The sequence below is a fragment of the Cinclus cinclus genome, chromosome 2, assembly GCF_963662255.1.
Source record: "Cinclus cinclus chromosome 2, bCinCin1.1, whole genome shotgun sequence".
NCBI lineage: Eukaryota > Metazoa > Chordata > Aves > Passeriformes > Cinclidae > Cinclus > Cinclus cinclus.
In genome coordinates, this window is record NC_085047.1 from 45623343 (window position 1) to 45648676 (window position 25334).

At 40.3% G+C, this 25334-nt stretch overlaps 1 protein-coding gene across 1 annotated transcript; it reads left to right on the forward strand.

Moving 5' to 3' along the window:
- The first annotated feature begins 596 nt into the window (after positions 1 to 596).
- On the forward strand, positions 597 to 24987 carry ZC3H12C (zinc finger CCCH-type containing 12C). The gene is made up of 6 exons (XM_062514643.1): positions 597 to 620; positions 5830 to 6596; positions 18725 to 18864; positions 21627 to 21861; positions 22752 to 22858; positions 23591 to 24987. The coding sequence occupies exons 1-6, from the start codon at positions 597 to 599 to the stop codon at positions 24985 to 24987; spliced, it is 2670 nt and encodes an 889-aa protein (XP_062370627.1).
- Positions 24988 to 25334: the final 347 nt, after the last annotated feature.

A 25334-nucleotide genomic window follows, 5' to 3' on the forward strand; every position in this document is an offset into this window, starting at 1 on the left:
AAGAAAAGGGGACTACAATAGCTCCTGATAGATTTATTTTTCTTTAATATTTTTCCTGACAAAGAACTTTGTTTCCATAATAGAAGGGGTTATATTCCTTCAGACTGATATATCTTAATAGAAACTCACAATTTTTACTACTTAAAAAATAATTCTTTTCTTTGTTTCATGAATTAGAAACAATGAGGAGAAGCTGAAGCCTGCCCAAGCCAGGTGTTTCTTGTTGGCAGCCTGCTCCCTAATGACTCTGGCTCTCATACAGCAGCTGCCTGCTAGTCTCTTTTGTATGGCCTATTGTTGCTGCACACCCCTCGTTAATACACATGCTGCCCGGGGCAGACCCTGAGAATGACATCAACTTGCTTATCTTAGAAACCTCCGAACCTGATGCAGGGTGGGGAGGTTGCCTTGCATCTGCCCAGCCAACTAATTGTGAGCTCTGCAGGCCGTGATTGGCTCCGCGGCCGCTCAGTAGTAGGTTAAGCAAAGACATCGCGGGTCCATCTGTTCGTCCATTCATTGTTCTGCTTGCTTGCCTGAAGTCTGCAGCTGAAATCGTGTTAAGGAGTTGCTTCTGGAACAGCTACAAGAAACCAATGTCTGTGTGTTTTCCAGCCAACGTAAGTATAGGGGCTTCTCTCTGCACGAACGGGATGGTTCACCTTGCTGGTGTTGGCAGCGCTATCAGTTTGTGTTTGGACATGGAGCTAGCCTGCGTGTTGGCTGAGATTTGCACACTTTGGGTGTCTCTTGGAAAAAGAGGGAAAGAAAAACACTTACGTGCTAAGATTAAGTATATTAAAGAGCATTGATCTCACACTGCGTTCCATTAAGGAACTTTTGAAAGCATCAGTAATGGTGCGTTTCTCAGAATTCAAAAATGGTAGGCAGTAGCCATCAACAGAACAAATTCTCTAGCCCACTGGGGAGAAGGAGAGGTTTCAACTTCTAAGTTACAGGTATTTACACTTTTTTTGCAAATAAGCTGTTATTTAAATTATGATTAGTAGAAAAAGCTCTTAAAGAAAAACAAAATTAGACACCTTTTCCATTATACCACACCATGGGTGAAATTTACAGTATTTGTGGAAATAGGAAAGCTTCATTATGGGCTTTCTGAAGATAGTGTAGCATACGATTGAGCATTAGGGTGCTCTCAGACAGGAATGTGTTACAGTAAAAGGTTTTGAGTTCTGAAAACCAGTTGTCAGCGTGTTAGATCTAGCCTGGTTGTTTTTATAAAGTTTCTAATCTATTTTGTTTTATGTTTTGAGTTCGGATGTTAGGCTGAAGAGCAAACACTGTGTACTCTGTGAGCCTGTGTTCCAAGGATCCTGTAAAAAAAAAGTCCAAAACAAAGACCTTCATATATCAGTTGAGAGGGAAAGAGAGCATATAAAAGGGTTAAAAAGAGGTTTGCATTTCTACCGCATGCCCTATTGTGTGAACATATGCATGAGTCTATTGAAAGTTTTCAGAAGATGGGCAGGCCACCAGTTGCTGGTCTCCTGCAGTTCCAGTAGACATCTGTTGCCCCAGAGCATTAACCAATCTGTTCAATGGGACATCCCTCCTTTGTTAGATAGAATGATGCAGACAACAGCACTCGCTCAAATACAATGGTAATTAAATACATAGAAACTACAGCAGTAGGTATTTATTACATATTCATTATTTTATTTGCATTGTTGCAGTATCTTTATCATTTGGATAACGGATATGTTCTTTTTTATATTTTCTGATCAGCTCTGCACTTCTGTTTGTGACAAGCAGTGAGTGTTTCAACAAAATTATTTCAATATTTTCCATTTTGTGTTAGAAGACTTAGAAGAAGTCTACCTGTGTGAAAACATGTTGAACTATTTCCTTGTACAGTGTATCTTCAGAAACTTGTTGATGGTCTTTTGAGAATACACATTTTCTGTTGTACTGTGCCACATGACTACTTTACCCTGTTATTTTCCTCTGTGAATTAAGTTTGCATTAAATTACTTATTTTATGCTCAACTTTAAGTGGGAAATATTCTGAATACACAATAAAATATTAGGTGGTCTACTTGCCCACATCCCTTTGAGAAATATTTCTGTTTTGTGTGGAGGTGAACCGATGGGCTGGTTGTTGTTAATGGTTAGTGGAAAATAGTGGCAACTTCTAAGAAATGGTGAAATATACTTCTGCAATGAAGTGCTCATATGGATTATTATATTTATACTTGATAAATGTATGTACAGTACTTTAAGCCTTTAACAGTGAGCACAGTGTGAGATACTGCAGTTTCAAACAGGCTACCATTTAAAACTTAGGTTATCATAGGTATGTCTAAATTGGGAGTTACCCATTTTATTATTTTTTTCATAAATACAAATTCTTTTACTGAGCTGTGGTGAGTATAACCAAAAGGTGAAGACTTTCATGTCCGGAATTTTTGGGACAATTTTTGTTTGCTTATCTCTCATTTGAGTCAGAATTCATAGTAGATGCTTTTCTTAGCTATATTGCATTGTATCAGTCGGCATACTTTAAAACCATATGTGTATAATAAAAGCCCCTTGTAAATAAAGGAGTTCTTGGTTGATGTTGCTCCTTAGATAAATGTGATCTTTTCTGGTTTTCATGAGTTTTGTTGTCCTGTATATAGGTACACTAGTGTTTATTTGGAATACAAATTCATTCAAATTGACTGCCTGGCATGTTGCTGTTCACTAACCAAACCAAGACAAAATAATCAGCAGCATTCAACAGTGACATCTGATTTTCATGGTTCTAGTCAATGAATTTCATAAAGGACATCATGATGAGAGCTCCAAAGTGTGGTGTTTCTAAGACATGCTACTGACCACAAATAGGATATACAAAGTTCCCAGGCATTGTAAAAATTTGTCTGAAAATAAATGCAATTTGCATGCAGGGTTTAGGCCAAATGCCAGGAATAGCATATTGCTTATGCACGACTATTTCAGAAATATTTGGCTTCGGATTTACAGTACAAGTACAAATATTGTTTTTAAAGCAATAGTATAATGACTGTATATTATCTGTGGGAGATGTTAAAGCTGCTGCTTTTATTATTCTGTTCTTTAATAGTTTCTGAGAAAGAGTAGAGTTCTTTGCAAAACAACCAATTATATATTGGAGTATGATGGAGATTGACAGGAGAATTAAAGTAGATAGATGCGAGGCTGATTATGTCTATATTCCTAACAATGGGCCAAGCTCAGGCTATGGTCATTTTTCATGTGCAGTTGATGTGCAAATCATCTAAAGTACATTTCATATAATGCCTGATCTTCAGACACATTCATATGCTAGTGACTTCTTTGAATCCCATTGGAGGGTGTTATGATTGTAGTTGCTGTAAAGCACTTAAACTTCAAGAAAGAAGTGTTTGGAGAATGACTTAAGTATTATTTTAACTGACACTTAAAAAAAAAATCCTCTTTCTAATCTATGCACTTCAGGCTTTCAGTATTTGATGCTGTTAATATGCAAACTCTTCTTCCCCCTTTCCATAAAAACCCTCCCTTTACTTTTAGTTCAATACTAAAATGACATTTCACAGTACACGGATTTAGGCAGTGACCCATTATCTCCCTGTATTCTGCAGCAGCGGTACATGAGCCAGCTCAACTTTTCAGTCCAGCTTAAAAGTATTGCCCATTAACTAGACTTCCTCGAGTCAGAGCAGATTGTGGGGTTGGTGGAACAATGATGTCGGGGCTTCCAGATTGGTTTGGCAGCTGCATTGTTCTCCGAGGGGAAACCAGACGCACTTAAGTCCCGCTCTCTTTCATGGGCTTTTGTTCATACCAAATTATTCTTTGGCTGTGCTAGTATTCATGATGGTATGTTAAAGGAGCGCATCCTAGCAACTAGAGGCTGGTTGCTAAGCAGCCTGGCTTCCAATAGGGGCTGCTTGTTTGCGATTTGTTTTAATTGTGTGTGTGTGTGTGTGTGTGTGTGTGTGTGTGTGTGAGTTCTGTGAAGGCCACAGTGTTGGTTTTTTAACTGTATCTTTTTATCTTTTTATTGTAATATTGTGATTTGTTACTACCTCTGTGCTGTCAAGTGTATTATCTTAGTTAATAAATCACTGTGTGAAAAGGTCCATTTCCTAAATTCTTGTTGTGTTTAATCTGTGGGTTGCTTGAAATCCTGAAGCTTTGTGTTAAGAGAAAGCAATAGTCATTAATATACTCCCTGAGTATTACAGCCCTTCTGCCTTCTAACAAGATCTGTGTTTTCTTCCCTATCAGTCTTGCTGGGAGTAAGGTGTTGGAGATGAAAGCACTGATGATAGACAAAATTTATTTGTGTTAACTAGAAGTGCTTAGACAAAGTAAGATTTTGTGCCCCATAACCAGAATGCTCTACCACAATGATGATGTCTTGGCACTCCCTATCTTTAGAATTTACTTTTACTGAACCATGTCTTGGATTGTTTGTTTGATTTTCTGTAGTCTTAAGCCTGCATGAATTTCTCTGGTGCACCCTCTCAAAGCTTTATCGCAAGAAGAGGAAAGTACACTGTATTTTAAAAATACTGTGTCAGTCTTAAATGCTCACCTGTAAGGGGATGGGAGAGTTAATGTATTTGCAGACAGAAATTTTAAGTTCAAGTGAAGTCCTTTGTCTCTATATCTTGCCTTATATTCTGCCATACAAGATGGAAGTGTGAAAGAACTCTTTGTTTCATAGTCTTTCCTTAATTTAAATTCTTCTTTTTCATGGTAACCTTGCAGTACAATTGGTCCATATGGTCCATTTTTATTTGAGAAATAATTTATGTTTAATTTTTTTTATTGAAGCAGTCAGCAAAGATTCCTGTTTAAAAGAATAAAGTAAGGGAAAGAGGTAGCAATCTGCCTTTAAATGTAGGTTGTTGAAGTAATGCTTGTGATGAAACTGGTAACTGACTTCTGTATAACTACTGCTATGCGAAATTCCCAAGAAAAACTGATATGGCAAGTGTATGAAGTCCAGAGAACTGAAACTTGTTTTCTTCCATTCTTCCTAAATGGCTCATATCTATACACATATAGTTTTGGTTTATCAAAAGGCTTGCAAAACACCAGTGCAGGAGCTGAAATCAGCTTTTAATTTTGTTGCCTTGGCTTGATGAGTGGTCTGCCGGAATTAGTGAAAAGACTTCCACTGGCTTTATTGGCCATTAGATCAATCCATGTCCCTAAATGCTGTATATGTTAGTAATACAACACTCTGTTGAGAGCAATTAGTCTTTCTTGACTTAATTATCACTTTTTAAGGGAATTCAGAAATCATTTGAGTGCATTCAGTTGAACTGATAGTGTCTTTCAGGGCCAATAAGTTTTTATTTAATCATGTTTTCTGTTACTAATAAGCCAGAGAATCTAGCATTATGCTAATTCCTTTCTGTTCAACATACTATAAGGTATTTAGTTTGGAAACCTTTTCTAGTGTATTTTACAGTCACTTTTTCCCCCATTGTTACAACATAGTCTTATGCTAGAAGAAGTATCTCATTGTTTTTAAATAATGACTGTACTCCTGTCTCTCTGCATCACAGTAGTTAAACTTGGAGTTTTTTGGTTTTGTATTCTTTCATAAATCCATTTCTAGAAATGTGTAAGTAAAATAATTTTAATACATTCAGAAGACAGGTGGTTAGTTATTTAACTATAGACATTCCTTAGGAAGAGTTTTCCCAAAAAAAGCCTTCCATGTTTAAGAAAAGAAAAAAGTTCAATTTCTCTGCTGCAAGTGAATAAAGGCAGTTCTGAAGAAGCAGCAAGAAAATAGAAAACAAGTAATGCGTGTAACCAGTTGCAACATTTTTGTTTTCTCTTTAGGAATACGGAACACTTTATATTCAGGAATACAAGAAAAACAGCAAAGTGGAGTCAAGTACATGCAGCAGCTTCATGGGCTTGAAGGATCATCTGGGGCATGACTTAGGCCACCTTTATGTGGGGAGCACTGGCACACAAATAAATGCAATTGTACCTTGGTCGATGGCGGAGAAGCCAACAATGGATAAGGTTAATTCTAGGAAAGAAGACAGAGAAAAGGAGGCATCTGAAGAGACTTCTGGAAGCTCCAGCTGTGACTCTGAAGAAAGCACAAATTCTGATAATGATTCAGAGAGACTGAATAATTCTGCATTGGAATCACATTTATTGCCTAAGACTCACCGACAGCTGTGCCGATCTCCTTGCTTAGAGCCTCATATACTAAAAAGAAATGAAATCTTGCAAGACTTTAGGATAGAAGAGGCTCAGATAGTACCTAAGGAAGTCAAAAAACCTCCTGATGTGGTGAAAGAATATCAAACCAAGCTGGAGTTTGCACTTAAGTTGGGTTACTCTGAAGAGCAGGTTCAACTTGTACTAAATAAACTTGGTACTGATGCTTTAATAAATGATATTTTGGGAGAACTTGTCAAACTTGGGAATAAAACTGAGACTGATCAGTCTATAACTAATGCTAACACTAGTGTAATGCGTGAAGCGTCTTCCATAGAGTCTCAGAGGTCAGAGTCTCCACTGCAGGAGGATGTGACAGAGGATGGAGACAACCTGAGGCCAATAGTTATTGATGGCAGCAATGTTGCAATGAGGTATGTGACCATGAAGGTTTTGCTTTTCTATTTAAAAGCTGACAGAAGGGTCTTGCCCATCAGTTCAAGCACTGATGTTTGGTGTGACTGCCTTGAACTGTATGCAGGGTCTCTTGTCAGTGTCTTTGTCAACCACACTGTGCTGATATTGTTACCAGGCTGCAGGTCTGTAGGACTTCAGTGGTTTACTGCTCACTGTTAGAGCAATCAGAGGTTCATGCCAATCCCCCTTTGTAGGCAGATACCAAATCTCTCCTTCTCACTACCACTCCAGTCCTTAATTTTTGGTAGTCACCATTGCTACAGGCAGTTGTTGGATGGAGTTACATACAGAAAGTTACAGCAAATGTAATATTCCTTAAATTTATAAAATAGTGATGTAGAATTAAGCAGCTTAAGAGATATTTCTTGGTCGGCTAATCTGTGAGAACTGATCTGTCCATAACATTGGTCTTGGTTATCAGTTTTGGAGTTAGATTTTATTGTCATTAATTGCTGAGTTTAGTGTGTGAAAGATGACTTTCACTTGCATGCCCACAGATAGCGCATTTACCTACAGCATTCACTGATCCTTGCCCAGTCATCTGGATGCATGCGTAGCAAGAAACTTGCCTGTGAAGGTGAGAGGTTCATGCTTCCTTGGTCATTAAAGAGAGAAGGGAATGGCAGAGAGATTAGGGTATTATGGCAATATAAATGATTAATTGGTAAATTGATTGGTAAGTTTTTCTGTAAGTAATAAGGATTATCTGATTACTAGCAGCAAGGTTTAGGAGGTCAGTTTTAGTTTTCTGACAACTTGATGTGGTTTTCGTTGGCTTAGGAATAAAAGTTGATGTAAGACTTTCCTGAGCTAAAAAACACCCTGGCATTTCCATGGGACTTCTTTTTTTTTAGCTTCTAATCTAGTCAATTCCCTTTAAATGAAGCTTTTAAAAATGAAATTTTAAAAAACATTTATACCAATATGATGAGTTTTGCTTTTTAAGTAGAGTTAGCACATAAGGCAAGGATATTTCTTTTTTAATATGGTATATTACTATGAGTTCTTTCTGCTGGATGTGTCATTCCTTATCTCTTGGTTCAACTTGAGCTGTGCAGGAGGCATGTCCAGTTGAACAAACACGATTGTGGCACTCAACCAAGAAGTTATCCAGAGACTTCTAAAATGGGTTTTTATTGTACTTCACATAAATCCAAAATGGTTGTGTGTTAGCTAGTCAGCATGGCTCATACTTGGTGGATGGACTTAGGTTCAACGTTTACAAACTGTACTGAACATTCCAGAATTAGCTCCAGATCTGTAATTTTTCCTTGATGTTTATTCAGCTATTAGCATAAATATTTAGGACCTGCCTTCCTGTGTTCAATTTACTTTCTTGACCACATGCATCAAATGAACCAACTATGAATGTATGTGATGTGTGCTGCAGGGCTTTAGAACAGATTAAATCTATTAATAGAACAGTTATTCTGTATCCAAGAATCAAATTAACAGATCTTTACTTGTTTTCTACCAAATGAAATCACAGAATCATTCAGTTTGAAAAGGGCCTTTGGAGATACCTACACAGAGCCGTGTCATTTCAAGGCCACTTCCAGCTGGGTTTTAAACATCTCTAAGGAGATAGAGACTCAATGTATTCTCTGGGCAAGTGTTTGAATGCCCTTATTGTGAGAAAGTTTCCTTATTTTATGTTTAAGCAACATTTCTTGTATTTTATTTTGTGCCCATTGCCTCTTTTTCTGTCACTGGACACCAGTGAGAAAAAAACTGAGAAATCAGTTTCTATTCCCTTTATTTCTTCCCACTGGGTATTTACACACATGGATAAGATACTCCCAGGCCTTCTCCTCTCTAGGCTACAGAGACCTCTCAGCCCCTCCTCCTTGTATGGAAGGTGATCCTGTCCCTTGATGAATTTTGTTGTGTTTCACTGGCCTTTCTCCAGTATTGTCTATGTCTGTCTTATATGGGGGAGTCCAGAGCTGATCCCAGCATTCCAGATGCGTGAGTCAAGAAGGATCTCCTCCCTCAACCTGCTGCCAGTGCTTTTCCTAATGCAGCCCAGGAGGCTGTTTGGCCTCCTGTGCTACAAATGCACATGATCAGCTTGGTGTTCACCAGAGCCCCAATGTCCTTCACTTCAGAGTTGCTTTCCAGGTGATGAGCCCCCAGCCTGTACTGATGATTAGCACTAGACCTCCACAGCTGCAGGATTGCCATTTCCCTCTGTTGAATTTGCTGAGGTACTTGCTGGCCTGTTGCTCTACCCTGACAGGGTCCCTCTGAATGAGAGTACACCCATCTGGTGTTCTCCTCCCAGCTGAACATCCTCTGCAAACTTAGTGAGGGTGGACTCTGTTCTATTATCTAGGTCATTATGAGGGTGTTACACAATTCCCCCGTGTCAGTCCCTGGAGTACACAGATACTGATTGACCTCCAGCTGGACTTTATGCCACTAATCACGTTTGAGTGCAGCAGTTCAGTCAGACTTCAGTCCATCTCTGCCCTCTAACCTTGCCCCTACTTCCCTAGTTTGTCGATGAGGCTGTGATAAAAGAAGGCTGTTACAAGAACAGAGCTGTCAGAAGCTTTCTTAAAGCCACAATAAACAATGTGTCCGCTGCTCTCCTCATCCACTGAGTAAGTTATCTCACCTTAAAAGGCTGTGAGGCTGTTCAAGCATATTTCTTCATAAATCCATGCTGACTGTTCCCAGTCACCTTCATCCAGTCTACATACAGAAAGGGTTTGCAGGATGATTTACTTCATCACCTCTGCAGGGATCAGGGTGAGACTGACCAGCTTTGTAGATTCCTGACTTATCCTTCTTGCCCCACTTTAAAATGGAAGGGATATTTGCCCTTTTCTAGATATTAGGAACATCCCAAATCACCACAAACTTTCAAAAATTGGTGAGAGAGGCCTTAGAATGTCATTATCCAGGTCCCTTAGCACCCATCAGGGCCCAACAGCCTGGCAATATCCCGTTTCAGTGTTCCCAAAAGTCAGCTGAGGGAGTCTTGTCCTCTTACCTTTGCCCAACTTCCTGCACATTGCTATGGGCCAGTCTTGAGCTTGGCATGGGTGATCCTTGAAAAATCCAGCATCTCTCCCATGCATTCTTCTCTGCACGGGTTTTATCTCAGTAGGCCAAAATCTTCTCTCCTGAGTTCTGATCTCTTAATCCTGCTTTTTGCCTTGCTCTCTCTTCGCAGGATCTGCCTCTCATGGTCACTGTAGCAAAGTCTGCCCCGACCTTCCCATCTCAGTCTTGCTCTCCCTTGTTTCTGAGTATGAGCCCTAGCTGGTGTACTTGTTAGGTACTCGGTCACCCATGTTAGGAAGTTACCGCAAAAGCACTCCAGAAACTTCCTGGATTGCTGATGCCTTGCTGTGTTGGTCAGAACAAATGTGTCTTTGCCAGCTGGCTGGTTGGTCCAGTGCATTCCATCTTTTTCTAGAAATCAGTCCTTGATTAGGAAAGCCAGTCCCATGCATGTAAAAGCTGAGTCTCGGCTGCTGACACCAGTTAGGCAGCCAGTTGTTTGCCCACAGGACCTGTCCTTTCCCCTTCAAGAAAATAAGTACTAGTAACTAAGCGCTTCAGATACTGGAAAGATTTCTGATTTTACATGCAGGAGAGACAGGAGTTCACTTGCAGTTCAGTCTTCTTCAGATTCCTGTATGTAAATGTCCAGGGTCCTGTTATGGGTAGCTATAAATTGTCACAGTTTTGTCTTTCTTCTTTGCTCTTTCCAATGAGTTCACTCTGGAATTGCTAAAGGGAAATAGTTCTGTGCCCTAAGGAAGACTGTAGATGGTCTTTCGAGAGGTTTTCTTGGAAGCTTTCTCACACATTATCGCAGGAATGGTTAAACTGTGATCTGTATTCTTACTCCTATGTTGTTGTAATGCACTTACTTGATAATGCCATTTACTATTAGAATTATTCTAGATAAGAGCTACTGATTTTCAGTTAAACGATGTATTTGATGGGAGGGAAAGTTTCATGGGGAAGGTTGAGGTGACTGATGTCCAATAATACAAGTAGGATGAGACGGCTGTCCTCTTCTGGAAGGATTAATGTGCTGCCCCATGTCTCCATTCCATGACTAATTAAGGATGTAGTTTCACAAAACATTCAGTGAGTGACACAGAGTAACTTAATTTCAGGCTTTCCTCTATCCCACTGCCAGGGATGCTTTCCTATCTGCATCTCATCTAGTGACTGGGTGACTGCAAAATGAGTTGATTTACTTTCCTAATTGAGAGAACAGGGGGGATCAGAAAGGATTACTTTTCCATTAGACATGTAAACATAACCTGATGTTTTTGTCATTGGGGGAATAACTCGGTCCAACACAAAGGAGGAAGGATATGTCCGATTATGTGACTGGATGTTAATATTTGTGGAACTGGTTGCATCTAATGGACTGGTGGATTAATGAGTTCCTTTAAAGCAGCACAGGAAAAGGTTTGGGTCAGAACAACTTACTCTGGGTAGCCAGAACCAACGTATGTGCCAGTCTAGTCTGGTGGCTACTCCTGTCACAGACAAGCTGCTTTAGCAAACTGTAGATTCAGAAAAACCCAACACTCAATTTTTCCGCCTTTTGGTAACATTTGGAAAGCTTTCTTTAAACTTTCATATGACATTGCTTGTCATTTGTGCCTGAAACTGTAAATGATTCATCAAATGCATCTTGTGTATATCAAGTTTAAAGCTCCAATATGGTCTAAATAATATGAATTGGCTGAAGTTTTAGAAACAAAGAAAAAGCCCTCTTTCAGCTGAATAGCAGAAAGGAGGCTTTTACAAGCTATGACTTAAAGAATTTCTGTTTAGTTTCTGTAGGATACTTCTGATCTGATCTTGTTTTGTTATTGTGCCTTTCTTGGTGTTGGCTTAATTCTTTTCCAGAAGAGGAAAGATGCCCACAGTTTAAACCTTAAATATCAAGTTTTTGATAGAATGCTGTTACAGATGAGACTGATTTTTCTCTTATAGATGAGACTGATTTTTCAATGTATGTAAACTTAAAACCAGATCTGAACAGCAAATTAGATAATCTCCTAGAGCTATTGTGGACCTTAATAGACCCTTCCCTAAGCAGGGAGTGAGGCTGACATAAGTGGTAGAATTGTGCCATACCTGAGCAGTGACCCATGTCAGTTTTCCAGTAGTAGTAGTTCTAACTCTGCTTCATAAGGTGAGTTGGATGTTTTGTGTGTAGATGATAATATTGTAAAGCAAAATCTTCATTTAGAACTTGGGACCATGTGAGTGAGAGAGGCATTTGTCCTCCATAAAAATGCACTCAGGACCTTATTTAGTGTAAGCTGCACAGCACTGATGCTAACCAGGTAGCACATTCCAGTCACTAATAGTTCTGCATCTCTCCCTGTGTGGTAAGATTTTAGCTACCCTAAATTTTCCTTTTATGTAATTGTGGTAAGCAGAAGGTGATCTGTATCCATCTAATGACAGCATATTGTTAGCTCTTTGTCTTCACTGCCTGTTCTCCAGTGAGTTCTTGGACCTGCTCTGTCATGCATCCCCAGCTTCCTCAGCTGAGTCTCCCTAGTTTGGGATCAAGGGGGGAAGGTCCTGTTGCTCCATGAGGCAAGAGAGGCAAGGTTTTAAGGTTCTCTTTTGACCCTTTAAAACTTTCCTTTACTGTTAAGATTGAGAACAAAGATGTTCCTTCTGAAGAGAGAAATATATGGCAGCATATTTGCACAGTCCTTTGCCTTTGCTTGTCCTTTTCAAGGATAAGGTTGGGATGTTGAAGATGGTGTAAAATTGGTTATTGCTGTGATACTTTGCTGGAATCAAAATAAGGGTTTTGCCACCAAGAAATAAAGAAAAAAGAATGAAGTTGTTAGTTACAAAAACAGTGAGAAAATTATAACCATTTTATTAATTTGCTTCTGTTCCATATTAGTTTTCCTTGGGTGCCCTAGTTGTCTTCAGACGTTCTCTACTGAATGTGAAAAGAATGTTTCAAATGTATATAAAACAATGCTGAAAACTTACTGGCAGAAAAGAAGTCTGCTGTGCCTACAGAGAGTGCAACATGAAGATAACACAGATGTAAAATTATTTGATTATTTTACTTGCTTTATTATTAGTTTTAGACAACTTTCAGAAGTTTATGGGCAAAGGAATCAAAGTATTTTGATCATGTGCTCTTTTGATTTGCAGATTAAAATCAATTTATCTTGTTTTGGGCAATTAGATTCTTCTGAAAATTTCACCCTTGGGATTCCCAGGCCATGGAGGTGATGCGTTTCAGCTTCCCTTTCTGGAAAACCTTGGCCTGTGTATTTCAATGGTCCTTGATTGTACATCATTGCACAAGGGAAAATATAGCATGAGATAAATAGTGTACTAATTTTTGTTTGGGAAGAGAAAGATGTTGATCTGGGGAGTTGGTTTTTAGTTTAATACATTCCCACTTTTAAGACAAGTATTTTACAGGTTTTTTCCAGCTTTCATGCCCAGCCATCCCACCAGCTGTGGATGTTGGAGGTGCTTGGTGGCACCAGAAACATACACCCAGGCCTGACAGTCATGAGCAGAGCCCCCAGTGCCATTCAGGAGTGGCTTTCAGCTGGAGGAAGTGTCACTGGGGTGCCTAACCAGTGTTAGACATGTCTGTTCAGGCAACTGAGCCTTGGTCCCTTGTGTTAACCCTGAGGCAGGTCACTTGGCTGCAGTAAAAGTTTCACTGTTATCCTGCCTACACAGAAGGTTCTGCACAACTGCACATTGTGTCAGCCAAAGGATGGCTCAGTTTTCTATGCCATATGGAGTTTTCATATGACAATTTAATTGCTCTTTTATTTTAACAAACTAACAGTGTAACTGCATTAGCTTCTCCTCAGATTGCATTGCTGAGTTTGGTAGACATGGTTGCATCCTGGTACCTTGATCCAGGCATTCATCTTTTAGTAGCATTATCTATCTTTTTAGTTTATTTTGAGAAGTCACTTGAAGGAATAGATAAAAATAATTTTCCAGCAAATAACAATCACATGATCAGGAGCTTGTCACTGGCAGCTTTCAGTATAGCTTCTCTTTGCCTATTTTGACCTCAAGTGCTGAGTGTGTGGCTCGTGCTTAGACACCCACGTGCAGTTGTGGCTGGAGACAGCACCTGCTGGACTTGCAGAGTGCTCCTGCAATGGAAGCCCTACAGGCAAAAGGTATCTTGAAATATGTGGCAGCTTCCAAAGCTTTTTTCTTTAAAACACCTCGAAGCATTGAGGTAATTTGGGCTAATGGAAAAAACCCAACATTTAGCACCTGTTCTATGTGCTTCATGTCAGCACCAAAATATATACAGTGAACAAATGCAGGACTGATAGAAGACTCAGGTTAATGAGAAATAGTTTGGGACAAATGATTTCTGTGATTAGGGAATTAGTAGAGCTTCAAAAAAAGTAATCAAAAAGGGATGAAGCTAGTTACCAAACCAGGCTGCCAGGGTTATGAGTGACTGATATGATACAGGGTGGAAGTTCTTCTCTGTCTATGCTGTGGACTGAACACTCTTCTTCACATGATATGATAGAAGAAAATAGTTTGGTAACTCTGTCATAACTCGTAATGGGCAGATACATGTTTTAGTTTTGTTCTTGCTTTTAGTCAGTATGCTCCTACATGGTGTGTGGATGTGTCCAGATTTCAGTTGTATAAAAGCCTGTATGCAACAGAGGTTATTGTAGACCTCACCTCTTGTCATCATTGTGCATGTTTCCTGTAGCTTTCAGAATCTGAGAGTTGGTTTGGATACTGTGTTAGAGAACACTAGAAGTCTTGCAAGTATTCTAAATAGTCTTTAAAGCATGTGTACCACAAGTCTTTCCAACAGTTGTCACTAGGAAATCTAATTTGGGGTCTAGGAAGGTAACAAAGAAAATGAAAAGTGTTCTTATCAGAAGTTTTACACTTTTTACTAATTCTTCTAGCTTAAAAAAATGCTTGATGGATTTTTTTCCTCAGGAAACATGCTACTTTGTTTTCTTTCATTTAAAAATAAAACTACAACTATCAACAGACCAAATATAAAAGTGGTGGTAAAAACAGTTGTTCATACATGATATGAAAAAGAAATAGGTACTTCTGAAGGAATATGCTTTATCTTGCAACTGAGAGTGGTAGATGAAGCACAGTCAGCAAACAGAACCAAAGTCCAATAAACCAGTATCTCACCCAGGGCTACAGCTGTCAACCTGACTGGTCTGAGCTTTCTCATATTCCTCATAATTGGAAAGACATTTTTAAAAGGAAGTTTCTTGACTAAGAAGTACAAACATTTTTCATCTTTCTCACAATTAAGAAGGAAGTCAGAAGCAGTAGCATGGTTTCAATCTTTTCACCATATGACTTATCATAAAGCTGATGAAGCATAAAGATCACAAAATGAAGAGCATCAAATCTGCATAACAACACAACAAAAGAACAAATTTTAATTGCACATCTCTTTCACACACTTTCTAAATAATAATTTGAATTCCTCAGAATTTGTGTCCACTCAGATCCCACCTTAGGCACGTGTCTGAGAAGGAGCAGAAAAAAGACTGAATATTTATACAAGTTATAAATTCACTTGCTCAGCAGTGCAGAATAGCTGGTATGCATTGTAATGTATTCCTCACTTCTGTTTCATACAGTTTAAGTATATTTAAAATTTCTCTTCTGGATGAAAGAATTTTAATAGTCTGTACTAGGCAATAGAAAACTAAGGAGCTGAACCGCCTGGTCCTCCCTCTGCCTTTAAAAACATGGCCTGACCTACAACCTGATGGAAAGCAATAGGAAAGAATGTCCTTTTTTTTTTTTCCAATAGTCCAGGATTTTTTTCTGGAAATTATTTCTCAGATTTGCAGAAAAAAACATAGTGCTGCTAAAATGTAGCCTAACACACCACTTTTTCACTGTCAGGAGTGAAAAGTGGGTTTATCCACTTGAAACCCTGGAGATTGTGTAATCACAGTACAGTTATTCCACTGGAATTTAATAGCTGGAACAAGATCTTCTTGACTGTTTTAAAATGGATTACAATATGTTTATGGTTGCACCCAGCCTGCTGATAGCACGAGCAATAACCTCTTGTCTCAGGCTTTGCAAAGGAGGCCTTATGGCTGCCCCCTGGGCATTGAATGTGCACCAAGTGTCCCAATCTTGTGTTGTTGAGGGAAGATGGAATTAGACCATGGATGAAACACTGTTGGCCATTTTTGCTATGCATTGTGTGCATGTGCATTTTAAGTGTGTCACATATGCGTGTGCTTTGGTTTCCCATTCCTGGTAAGTTTTGAAATACACAGTGATACTACTCTTGCAGTCAAACAAGCACAAGAATAGTTGTATAGTATAAAACAGTGCCTAGAAAAAAAATACTGGTCTGTGTTTTATTATTACAGTGTAATTATGATGTAATACTATATTGTGTGATGTGATATCATAGAAAACGGGAATGCATTACTGCAGAGGCCTATAACTATAGCTGAAAAGGATATTGAAATACATAGATATATTGTTCCTGACAGTGTTCCTAGTGTACCCCTAAAGCACAGAACATGGGCTTAAACTATCCTTTGAGTACCCCATGATAGCTAAAATCTACAAGCTTTGATCATTATGGCTAGCAATAATTGCAACATCAGAGTATATGCTTATGTTTGCAAGTACTGTCTCCAGTTTCATTAGAAGAGGAAGTGGGACACTTCCTCACTTAAATCCAGTTAATGGTAATGAGTTCTTCTTTTTCTTTTTCTTTTTCCTTTTTTTTTTTCCTTTTGTTTGGGATCTGTGACCTTCAACATGGCTTTTGCTGAGAATGATGCTTTGTAAGAGGCATTAGCCGTGACTCATTCTCTCTTGACACAGGTGCAAGTGTACACCACCTCCTTCACAGGTTTCTGAAATCAGAACATTTTTGCTAAAGTTTTCTCACTTTTTCTTTGGTGCTCTGTCTATTGCACAATTACTCAAGCTCCCACAGTGTCAAGAAAGACACCGCAGTGTTATGTTTTAGAAAAGTGGAAAAAGCTACTTACTTTCCTACTGAGGGGGGAAAAGTTTTTAAATAACCTTCTGGTGTTTTATTTACCTCAAAACATGCAAGGAGAAGGGACTTTTAAAATTCCTGTGGCTATCTGTCATGATACTGTTCCCTTCAGTAACCACAGACAAAGAATTGCCTTTTTCCCTTTTGGAAAGCAGATGGTGGCATACCTGCTATACAAGTGAAAGGTGATGGCTTGTTTTCCTGCCCGTGTTTCTTCTGCTACACAGAGCTGCAGGGTTGGGAGAGATGTTGCAAAGGTTGCTTGTCTCCCCCTGTGCATGGAGAACCTAGACGGGCCTCAGAGGAGCTGTCTGACTTGTTCTGTAAAGTGTCCAATGGGGACATCCCAAAATCCATGGCCAGACTGTCCTGCAGATCAGTGAGAAAGCTTTTACTAACACAGTGCTTAACTATTCCTTACTCTTGAGGACTTTTCTGTCCTTATCCAGTGGGATTGTAGTGGATTGGCTGTGGCTTGCCTCCTCCCAGCAGAATGGGAGAGAAAACAGGAGGAGCAGAAGCAAGAAAATCCATGGCTCAGAATAATGACAGGGAGATCACACATCAGGTAATTTCTTATGTCAGGCAGACTCAGCTTGGGGAATTCAGTGTAATTTATAGCCAGTTAATATAAATATTTAATTCCGAATCAGGTACCGGGAAACAAAAAAGACAAACATTAAAATATTTAGGGGTAAGACTGTCTCCCCTTTTCCAGGTTCACTTCACTCCAAACATATGTCCTCCTCACTACCTCACCACAGTGTCATTCTTACACCTTGTCACAGCTGCAGGTGGCAGTCGGTCCTTTCAGAGCAGCTGTGAGCAGTGCAGGGGACTGGGGTCAGAATGTCATCATCTTTCTCTGCTACTCCTTTCTTCTTGCTTTTTGTGTTCTCTAGTGTGCTAGTCCCTCTGGGGATGTACCTGTTTCTCATGAAGCAGCTCCTCATTCTCATGCCGTGGTATTCCCTCACTGCAGTCTCCTGCACTGTGGAGCTGGCTAGAACTGGGTGTGCCCATCATGGGGCAATCCAAAATTCTTCTCACAGCAACCACCCTGCAGCTCCCTGCTCCCAGGACCTTTTTATGCACACGCATTGGCTGATTGCTGTCCTCCATTTCAGTTACTTCCTATACATGGAAGATTGGTTTGTTCTTCCACAAGCTGGTTTTTTTTCCCCCCAGAGCAGCTAAATGTGCTTCCTTCAGCCTTTCCCCATAGGTCTTTCTTCACTTTCTTTTGGATTCTTTCCATTTCATCTATGTCTTTTATAATGTCATGCCTAAAACTAGATGTAGAAGTAGGGCAAGGACTTGTCTGCCTTTAGAAAATGATGTCATTGTGTCTCTTGCTTTACCCCAGACAGTTATTGCAAAACAGACACATAATTTGTTTCGCTTGTGTCTGATCACAATTAATTGTCTCTTCCCAGCTTTTTAAATACAGGTTAACTTCTTCTGAAGTACATACTAAGCACATTCTTAGTTTTGCCATGTTGATTTTGGACAGTTTGCCTAATTTGTCTTGTTGAGTGCCTGCCATCCCCTTGGGCTTGGAGGCCTTCTCCTCTCTCTTCCCCTGTTCACACCGGGCCTTGTGGAGCTCCTGCAGCAGCTGGCTCTGCTGTCCCTTCCACTGCTGGTATGCACCCCTGTGCTCATCTCCTACCATTTCCTAAACACAGTGCACTCTCATGTTGGTATTTTGGGCTTCCTGCTTTTTCTGGAGTCTTTGCTGCCTGTTATACCCCATACTTTTGGTTGGGCTACGAGGATTTTTAAAAGCCCCTACTTATATTTTTCTTTGCTTTTCAAATCTGTGTGCAGGTGATAAATATGTTTGGCAGATTTAGTAGCCCACTCCCACTCTGTTTTGGAAATGATGGCTGTGTTTGGGCAAGGCTCAGACAGGCTGCCAGCTCCCTTTAGAAACCATGGAGCAAGTGAAGAGCATGGCTATGACATCTGCATTTTACTGAACTCCATTTATGGTCAAAGAAGAAGTCATCTAATAAAGAATTTTAATGTTTGTTTCAGCCACGGGAACAAAGAAGTATTTTCTTGTCGAGGAATCAAATTGGCAGTGGATTGGTTTTTGGAAAGAGGCCACAAGGATGTTACTGTGTTTGTGCCAGCATGGAGGAAAGAACAGTCGAGACCAGATGCTCTCATAACAGGTAAGCTCCATCTTTGTTTGTTCAGTGCTTTGCCCAGTAGGAGTGCAACTTCTCAAATGAACAAACCTTTAACAATGAAAGGCTGTAACAGAAGGTATCTTTGCTGTAGTAATTTGCTTGTGATCTATAGGCAGGAAAAAGACAAAGCAATGCCCTCTCCAAGTCCTCCTGTTCTGTTCTGCTCATCTGCTCAAGTTTCCATAGCATTCCATTATTCTTGAATAATGTAATTGCCTTTTTTAAAATCTGCTATGTCCATGCAGCATTCGTATCAAATAGGTTTGAAGTTAGTCATTTGCTGGGTGTTATTTCTTGTGGTGAGCAGATTCTGCCAGGCTGGCCTGTCACTGCCCAAGCTTTGGGTTGTGGGAATTATCTGGAGAGAAAGGGAATGGTTCCCCTTTTTGTCATTACTATTAGCAAATAGACAACTTTTGAAAATTTAAATTTTGAATGTGTTTATCTAGAAAAAAGAAAATTGGTGCAGAAGTATTTATTCCTTCATCAAACTACAAGATTCTTTGTGAAGGCTGGAGGGACATCCTCCAACTGCCCTAAAGTTGAAACAGAAAGGAATTTGGGGTAAAAATACCCTAGAACTTGGAGAGGAGGAAGGGTGTTTTTCTGTGGGGTGGGGGGCCCAACACATCTACCATTAAAGGGGGGAAAGCTTTTGAGACTAATGGCTGTAGCTTCTAAAAGAACACAGAAGCATGTTTTGATTGCCATGTGCGTTTTCAAATATCTGGAAAGATCCTCTCAACACTTCATTCTATTTGCTTGATTGCTACTAGAATATAGCATGTTAACACAAGGAAACATTTGGAAAGCTTCTGTTACCCTGTCAACACTGGCAGTGTGGAGCCTTTCTCTTGAAGCCATTCTCTTTTGCTACTAGTGTTTGGGGTATGAGGAGCATTGGCTAAAGTAATAAAAACTTGGCCTCTTAGAATTAAATTGTAGCATCTTCTTGAAGTGTGTGTAGGGCTAAATGCCCCACAAGGTGTTTCAAGAAAGCAGCAAGGCTAGAATTGACCTAGCAGTGGTCAATTGTCTAGCAATAAGAAATCAGTTTTCCATGTGTCATAATTTCCGTGTCTGAAAATGGGAGAAACATCAGAGCAGGTTATTGTATCTTCTGTAAAAATACTGCATCTTCTGTTTTCCTCTGAGGATGCAGGAAGTCTGTGTGCTACCAGGCATGTAAAATATCTGGTGCTGACACTGTGTCCAGAGATATGCACCTGAAATACGTGGCCAGCTGGAGCTTTGAGAAAGCCCTAGATGACTAACGTGGGCATGGTTCTAGACTGTCAACATTCATGAGAAGCCTCTTGGACTAAACAGCGGTCACATCTTTCTTACCACTACCTGCCAGTCATCACATTGCAGATATTTTTTTTTATTCTTTCTTAGAAGGAAAAAAAAATCACCTTCCATCTCACTTTTGTAGTTTAGCACATTTAGGGGGGTTGAATACAAAAAGGTTGCATTTCATTTAAAATCTTATGCTTTTTCTACTAAGCAAATAAATGCTTGCATCATATACATGTATATTTATGATATGTAATATTAATGCTGTATTTCTCCCTGTTGGAATCTTTCTTTTTCCCAGATGGAACAAGTTCCCTGTCAAGTTTCTTATGCTACAAAACAGTTGAGTTATTTGAGATCTTAACCATTACTAATAGCCATGACTCATATTCACTATGCAAGCATCTTCTGCTGTTTCAGATGTTGCCTAGTTTTTTTGTGCATTTTTCTTTCATAGCTTTTCTGCTCCAAGGAGAGTGATAAGTAGGAGAATCAATGTAAGGGGTAGGTGCCTCAGTACTAGGTCCAGCCTCCTTCATAGCCTGAGGTCTGTCTTTCAAAATTCCTTGGGATCCCCAGGTTCTACACAGGAAAAGGGAAAATAAAATACTTTTGGGATATCTGAGTGACAGATTGTGTAGAACAAGAAGGAATCAATAAAATGCTAAATATGCTTATTTAGAGGGATTGAAGAGAAATCTGTTTAGCTTTGATAAGAACTTATATATAAATATGTAAACCATTCAAGGAAAGATACAATCTAAACTATTACTGGTGTTAACAAAGTAAAAACCAAACCAAAACAAACCACCACCATTTTTGCTGTTGATTACAAATTGACATCATATGTCTTTCTAGGGAATGTTGTGGAGAACCTTGAGTGCTTGTACAGAATGTGGGTTTTCTAGTCCTTGTGTGTGCCCCTTCTGTTGATGGGCAGAGACTTTCGTAAGACAGTCCTGTTAATGTGAGCTACTTAATCTTTCAAAAGATTTTTCTTGCTGGGTTCTACAAAGAGATGAAAAAGGTCTGTCTTTACCAAGGAGCTTATATAAGGGAAAATTGTGGCTCTACTTGGGTATAGTCTTCATATTCAGGGGTGTTCAAAATTACCCCTTCAGCTGGAGGAGTTTTGCACAGACATTTTGATAAAATGGTTTATCTTTTGAACCACAGGAACATGAACAAGGTCTCCTGTGTTAGTCTTGGAAAAATGGTTGTGGAGCAGGAGGTTTTGATTTGTTTTTAGTGTTTTTTGAAAGTATTGCCAGCTGACTGCTAACTATAAGTTCAGTATCATATATGGGACACCTTCTGCTGCACTGTAACCATCTGAGACATTTTTAGTCCTAAATGCTTGGATTTTCTTCCTCAAGCCTAATATCTTTAGATTAAACAAACTTTCTTCTTTTCTTTCTTGTTTGACTTTTGATTCTTATTCATTGTAGATCAAGAAATATTGCGCAAATTAGAAAAGGAGAAGATTCTTGTGTTCACACCATCCCGGCGCGTGCAAGGGAGAAGGGTGGTGTGCTACGACGACCGATTTATAGTGAAGCTGGCCTTCGAGTCAGATGGCATCATTGTCTCTAATGATAACTACAGGGACCTGGCTAATGAGAAGCCCGAATGGAAGAAGTTCATAGACGAGCGCTTGTTGATGTATTCTTTTGTTAATGACAAGTAAGTCAGCCTGTCTTCACACGTGCCACTAAATTAATTGAGGAAAGCACGGTTTGAAGATTTGTACGAATTTTTATCTTACACCCAAATCATTAGGTACATGTAGGAAAACAGGAGGAGTAGTCAATCATAAATTTGGTCTTCTGATTAAAAGTACTTGAAACTCTTTTTGTAGCAACCTTTTTATGTCTGTTTATGCTATTTTTTCCTCTTTGGTGTTTGCTAGTGTATATTTGATGTATGCTATGGTATAATATTCCAGCTCTGTTGATATACTGGGCCAACATTTCTGAGTGTGTGTGGTTAGACTCCTAAGTCCTAGAGTCATAGAAAAACCCAAGTTGGAATGAACCTCGGGGGTCTGTAGTTCAACTGTCTGATTAGATCCATCTTTAGGAACTGTGCCCCAGCCTACAGGATCAACTGCAGTTACTGCTGGTGGCTTCTTGTAGTGGGAGGGACTTGGTGCTCCCCCAAAGCAGGCATTTGTGTTGAGGTGCCTGAAGCTGATGCAAGAATCCTGTGCCGTCAGCACAGTTTTGCAAAGCTAGTAGTGATGTTTTTAGAAATGGCTGCCTGTATTGCAGCCCTTACTTTTGATTTTGGGATGGGTTGCTTGCAGCCCTGTTTTGCCACAAAGCATCAGCTGAGCTGGACTAAAGGTGTTTGTAGCAGTCTAGAGGTGTCCACACAGTCTGTTCCTGTGGCCTACCTCTAAGGCAGTACCTGCAGCAGAAAGATGGCCTTCCAAAACTGCTCTCAAGGCTCCTGGATTTAAAAATGACAGGATGGCAGCTTATGGTGTAGCATAGTCATGAGGTTCTTGGTCATTGCATGAGAAGTATGAAAAGGCTTGTTTGCTTCCATAATACTTTCTTCTTTCTTTATAGATTTATGCCTCCTGATGATCCTCTTGGCCGCCATGGTCCAAGTCTGGACAATTTTCTTAGGAAGAAGCCTATTGTGCCAGAACATAAGAAGCAACCATGTCCATATGGTAATTTGATTTAAGACATCATTTTTTATGTACTGGGACTGGGGACCGAGCTCCTGTTTTATTTTAACACTGCCAAAACTCTTTAAAACTCCTTAACATTGGTTTTAACATTGTTGTCTTAGCGTGAGAGGGGTTGAAATGCTGAGCTGATGGTGGAAACTGAAGCTATTTTTTCATGTGCTACTTAAAAAACATTTCTGTCTACTAGTTGAACTAAAAGAGCAATTTAATTAATCCTTCGTTGGAATAAATCCAAATCAACGCCTAAATTCTGCAGGTTCCAGATGCCCTTTTCTAATGTCATGAGATATTGAGGTGATCTTCCAGAAAATTAATTGAGCTATCTAAAGTTTAGCTACTGAGCATTCTTACAGGCATCTTGACTGAGGTGAAACCTGCCGGCCTTACAGCTGTGGGACTTCCCTATTAAGTTTTCTGCCTGTACGTTGCCTTGGCCTGACACAGCAGGTGTGTACAGCCTCCCTGGCAGGGCCGCGTCCAGCTCAAAACGTGGCTGGTAATGTTGGTCTGCATTCCCAGAGCACCAGCTGCAGGACACTACCAATGCCTCTTTTTTTCCCCACAAAACAGGAGAAGAGCTCTTAGGGCAGACCCTGTGTTGCATGAAACCAATCTTGTTTGCAAGATCTTTCAAATAGACAGTAGAACTTCAAATGAGGGGCATTTCTGTTATTAGAAGTTTTAAAAATCTGATTATGTTTGTATTAATAGGGAAGAAATGTACCTATGGACACAAATGCAAATACTATCATCCGGAAAGAGGAAATCAGCCTCAGCGATCCGTAGCTGATGAACTTCGTGCCATGTCTAGAAGCACAGCTGCCAAAACTACAAGTGAAGGAGGACTGGTAAAAAGCAATAGTGTTCCCTGTAGCACTAAAAGTGATGGCACTTCAGATCTGAAGCGTGCTGCTCCAAAGAGGCAATCGGATCCTAGTATAAGGACTCAAGTCTATCAAGACTTGGAGGAAAAGCTTCCCACCAAAAACAAATTGGAAACCAGGTCTGTACCTTCTTTAGTTAGTATACCAAGTTCCTCTGCTGGAAAACCCCAAAGTACTGCACCTTTAACTAACGGCCTTCCATCTGGAGTTCACTTCCCACCTCAGGATCAAAGACCACAGGGACAGTATCCTACAGTGATGATGGCAACCAAAAATCACGGAACACCAATGCCTTATGACCAGTATCCAAAATGTGAGTCTCCGGTGGATGTAGGGTATTACTCCATGCTGAGTGCGTATTCAAATCTCAGCATATCTGGACCACGTAGTCCTGAAAGGCGCTTCTCCTTGGACACGGATTATCGGATTAGCTCTGTGGCTTCCGACTGCAGCAGCGAGGGGAGCGTCAGCTGTGGCAGTAGCGATTCCTACGTGGGTTACAGCGACCGCTCTTACATGAGTTCGCCTGACCCACAGCTAGAGGAGAACTTGAAGTGCCAACACATGCACCCCCACAGCCGCCTTAACACTCAGCCCTTCCTACAGAGCTACCATGAGCCCCTCACTCGGGTGCAGAGCTATAGCCACGAAGAACCAAAGCATCACCACAAGTCTCCCATTCCGTACGTGGCTGTGCATCTGCAGCACCCGGCGGTCAGCGCTCGTTCCAGCTGTCCGAACGACTACCCCGCATCTCAGAGCTCGTCTCACGCAAAGGCGCTGCACCTAGGGAGAGCCCTGGTGTCCACAAGAATAGACAGCATTTCAGACTCGCGCTTGTATGAAAACTCTCCGCTGAGACACAGAAAGCCTTACTCTGCCCAGGAAGGGCTGGGAGGCTGGGATAGGCAGAGTTACGGGATGGATGCCTACGGCTACCGCCAGACGTACTCCTTGCCCAGCAACACCACGCAGCCGTGCTACGAGCAGTTTGCCTTCCAAAGCCTTCCCGAGCAGCAGGACCAGCCCTGGCGCATTCCTTACTGTGGAATCCCGCAAGACCCCCCAAGGCTCCAAGACACCCGGGAGAAGGTTTACATTAACCTCTGCAACATCTTCCCCCCCGACCTCGTGAGGATGGTGATGAAGAAGAACCCTCACGTGACGGACGCTCAGCAGCTCGCTGCAGCCATCTTGGTGGAGAAATCTCAGCTAGGTTATTGAGAGATGATGCATCTTTTGTGGTGTCTCCTAGTTTTCAGCTCAGCTCTAAGGCTGAGGGAGGTTTGCTACAATAGCATTTGGGATCTCCTTCTCAGCGGGGAGGTTATATAGTAATCCATTTATGTGAAATACTGTGTCATGGAGTCTGTATGTATAGCCCCATGCATTGGAAGTACCAGATAACTTTTGTGTTCTAGTTTGAAAATTTTTAAATGGCTATTTTCAATCTGGAGGATGTTCCAGTTTAAATTAATATATATATATATATATATATATACACACACACACACACATATATATAAGAAAAAAATCTGTGCTCTCTGGTTATAATCTTTGGTGCATCAGGG

What these genes read in the sequence shown, in the direction of transcription:
- ZC3H12C (XM_062514643.1), top strand. Translation starts at nt 597, where the DNA reads ATGTCTGTGTGTTTTCCAGCCAAC. An exon ending in CTGTGTGTTTTCCAGCCAAC is followed by an intron (nt 621 to 5,829) that starts GTAAGTATAGGG and finishes TTTTCTCTTTAG; the next exon opens with GAATACGGAACACTTTATAT. An exon ending in ACCAGATGCTCTCATAACAG is followed by an intron (nt 18,865 to 21,626) that starts GTAAGCTCCATC and finishes TATTCATTGTAG; the next exon opens with ATCAAGAAATATTGCGCAAA.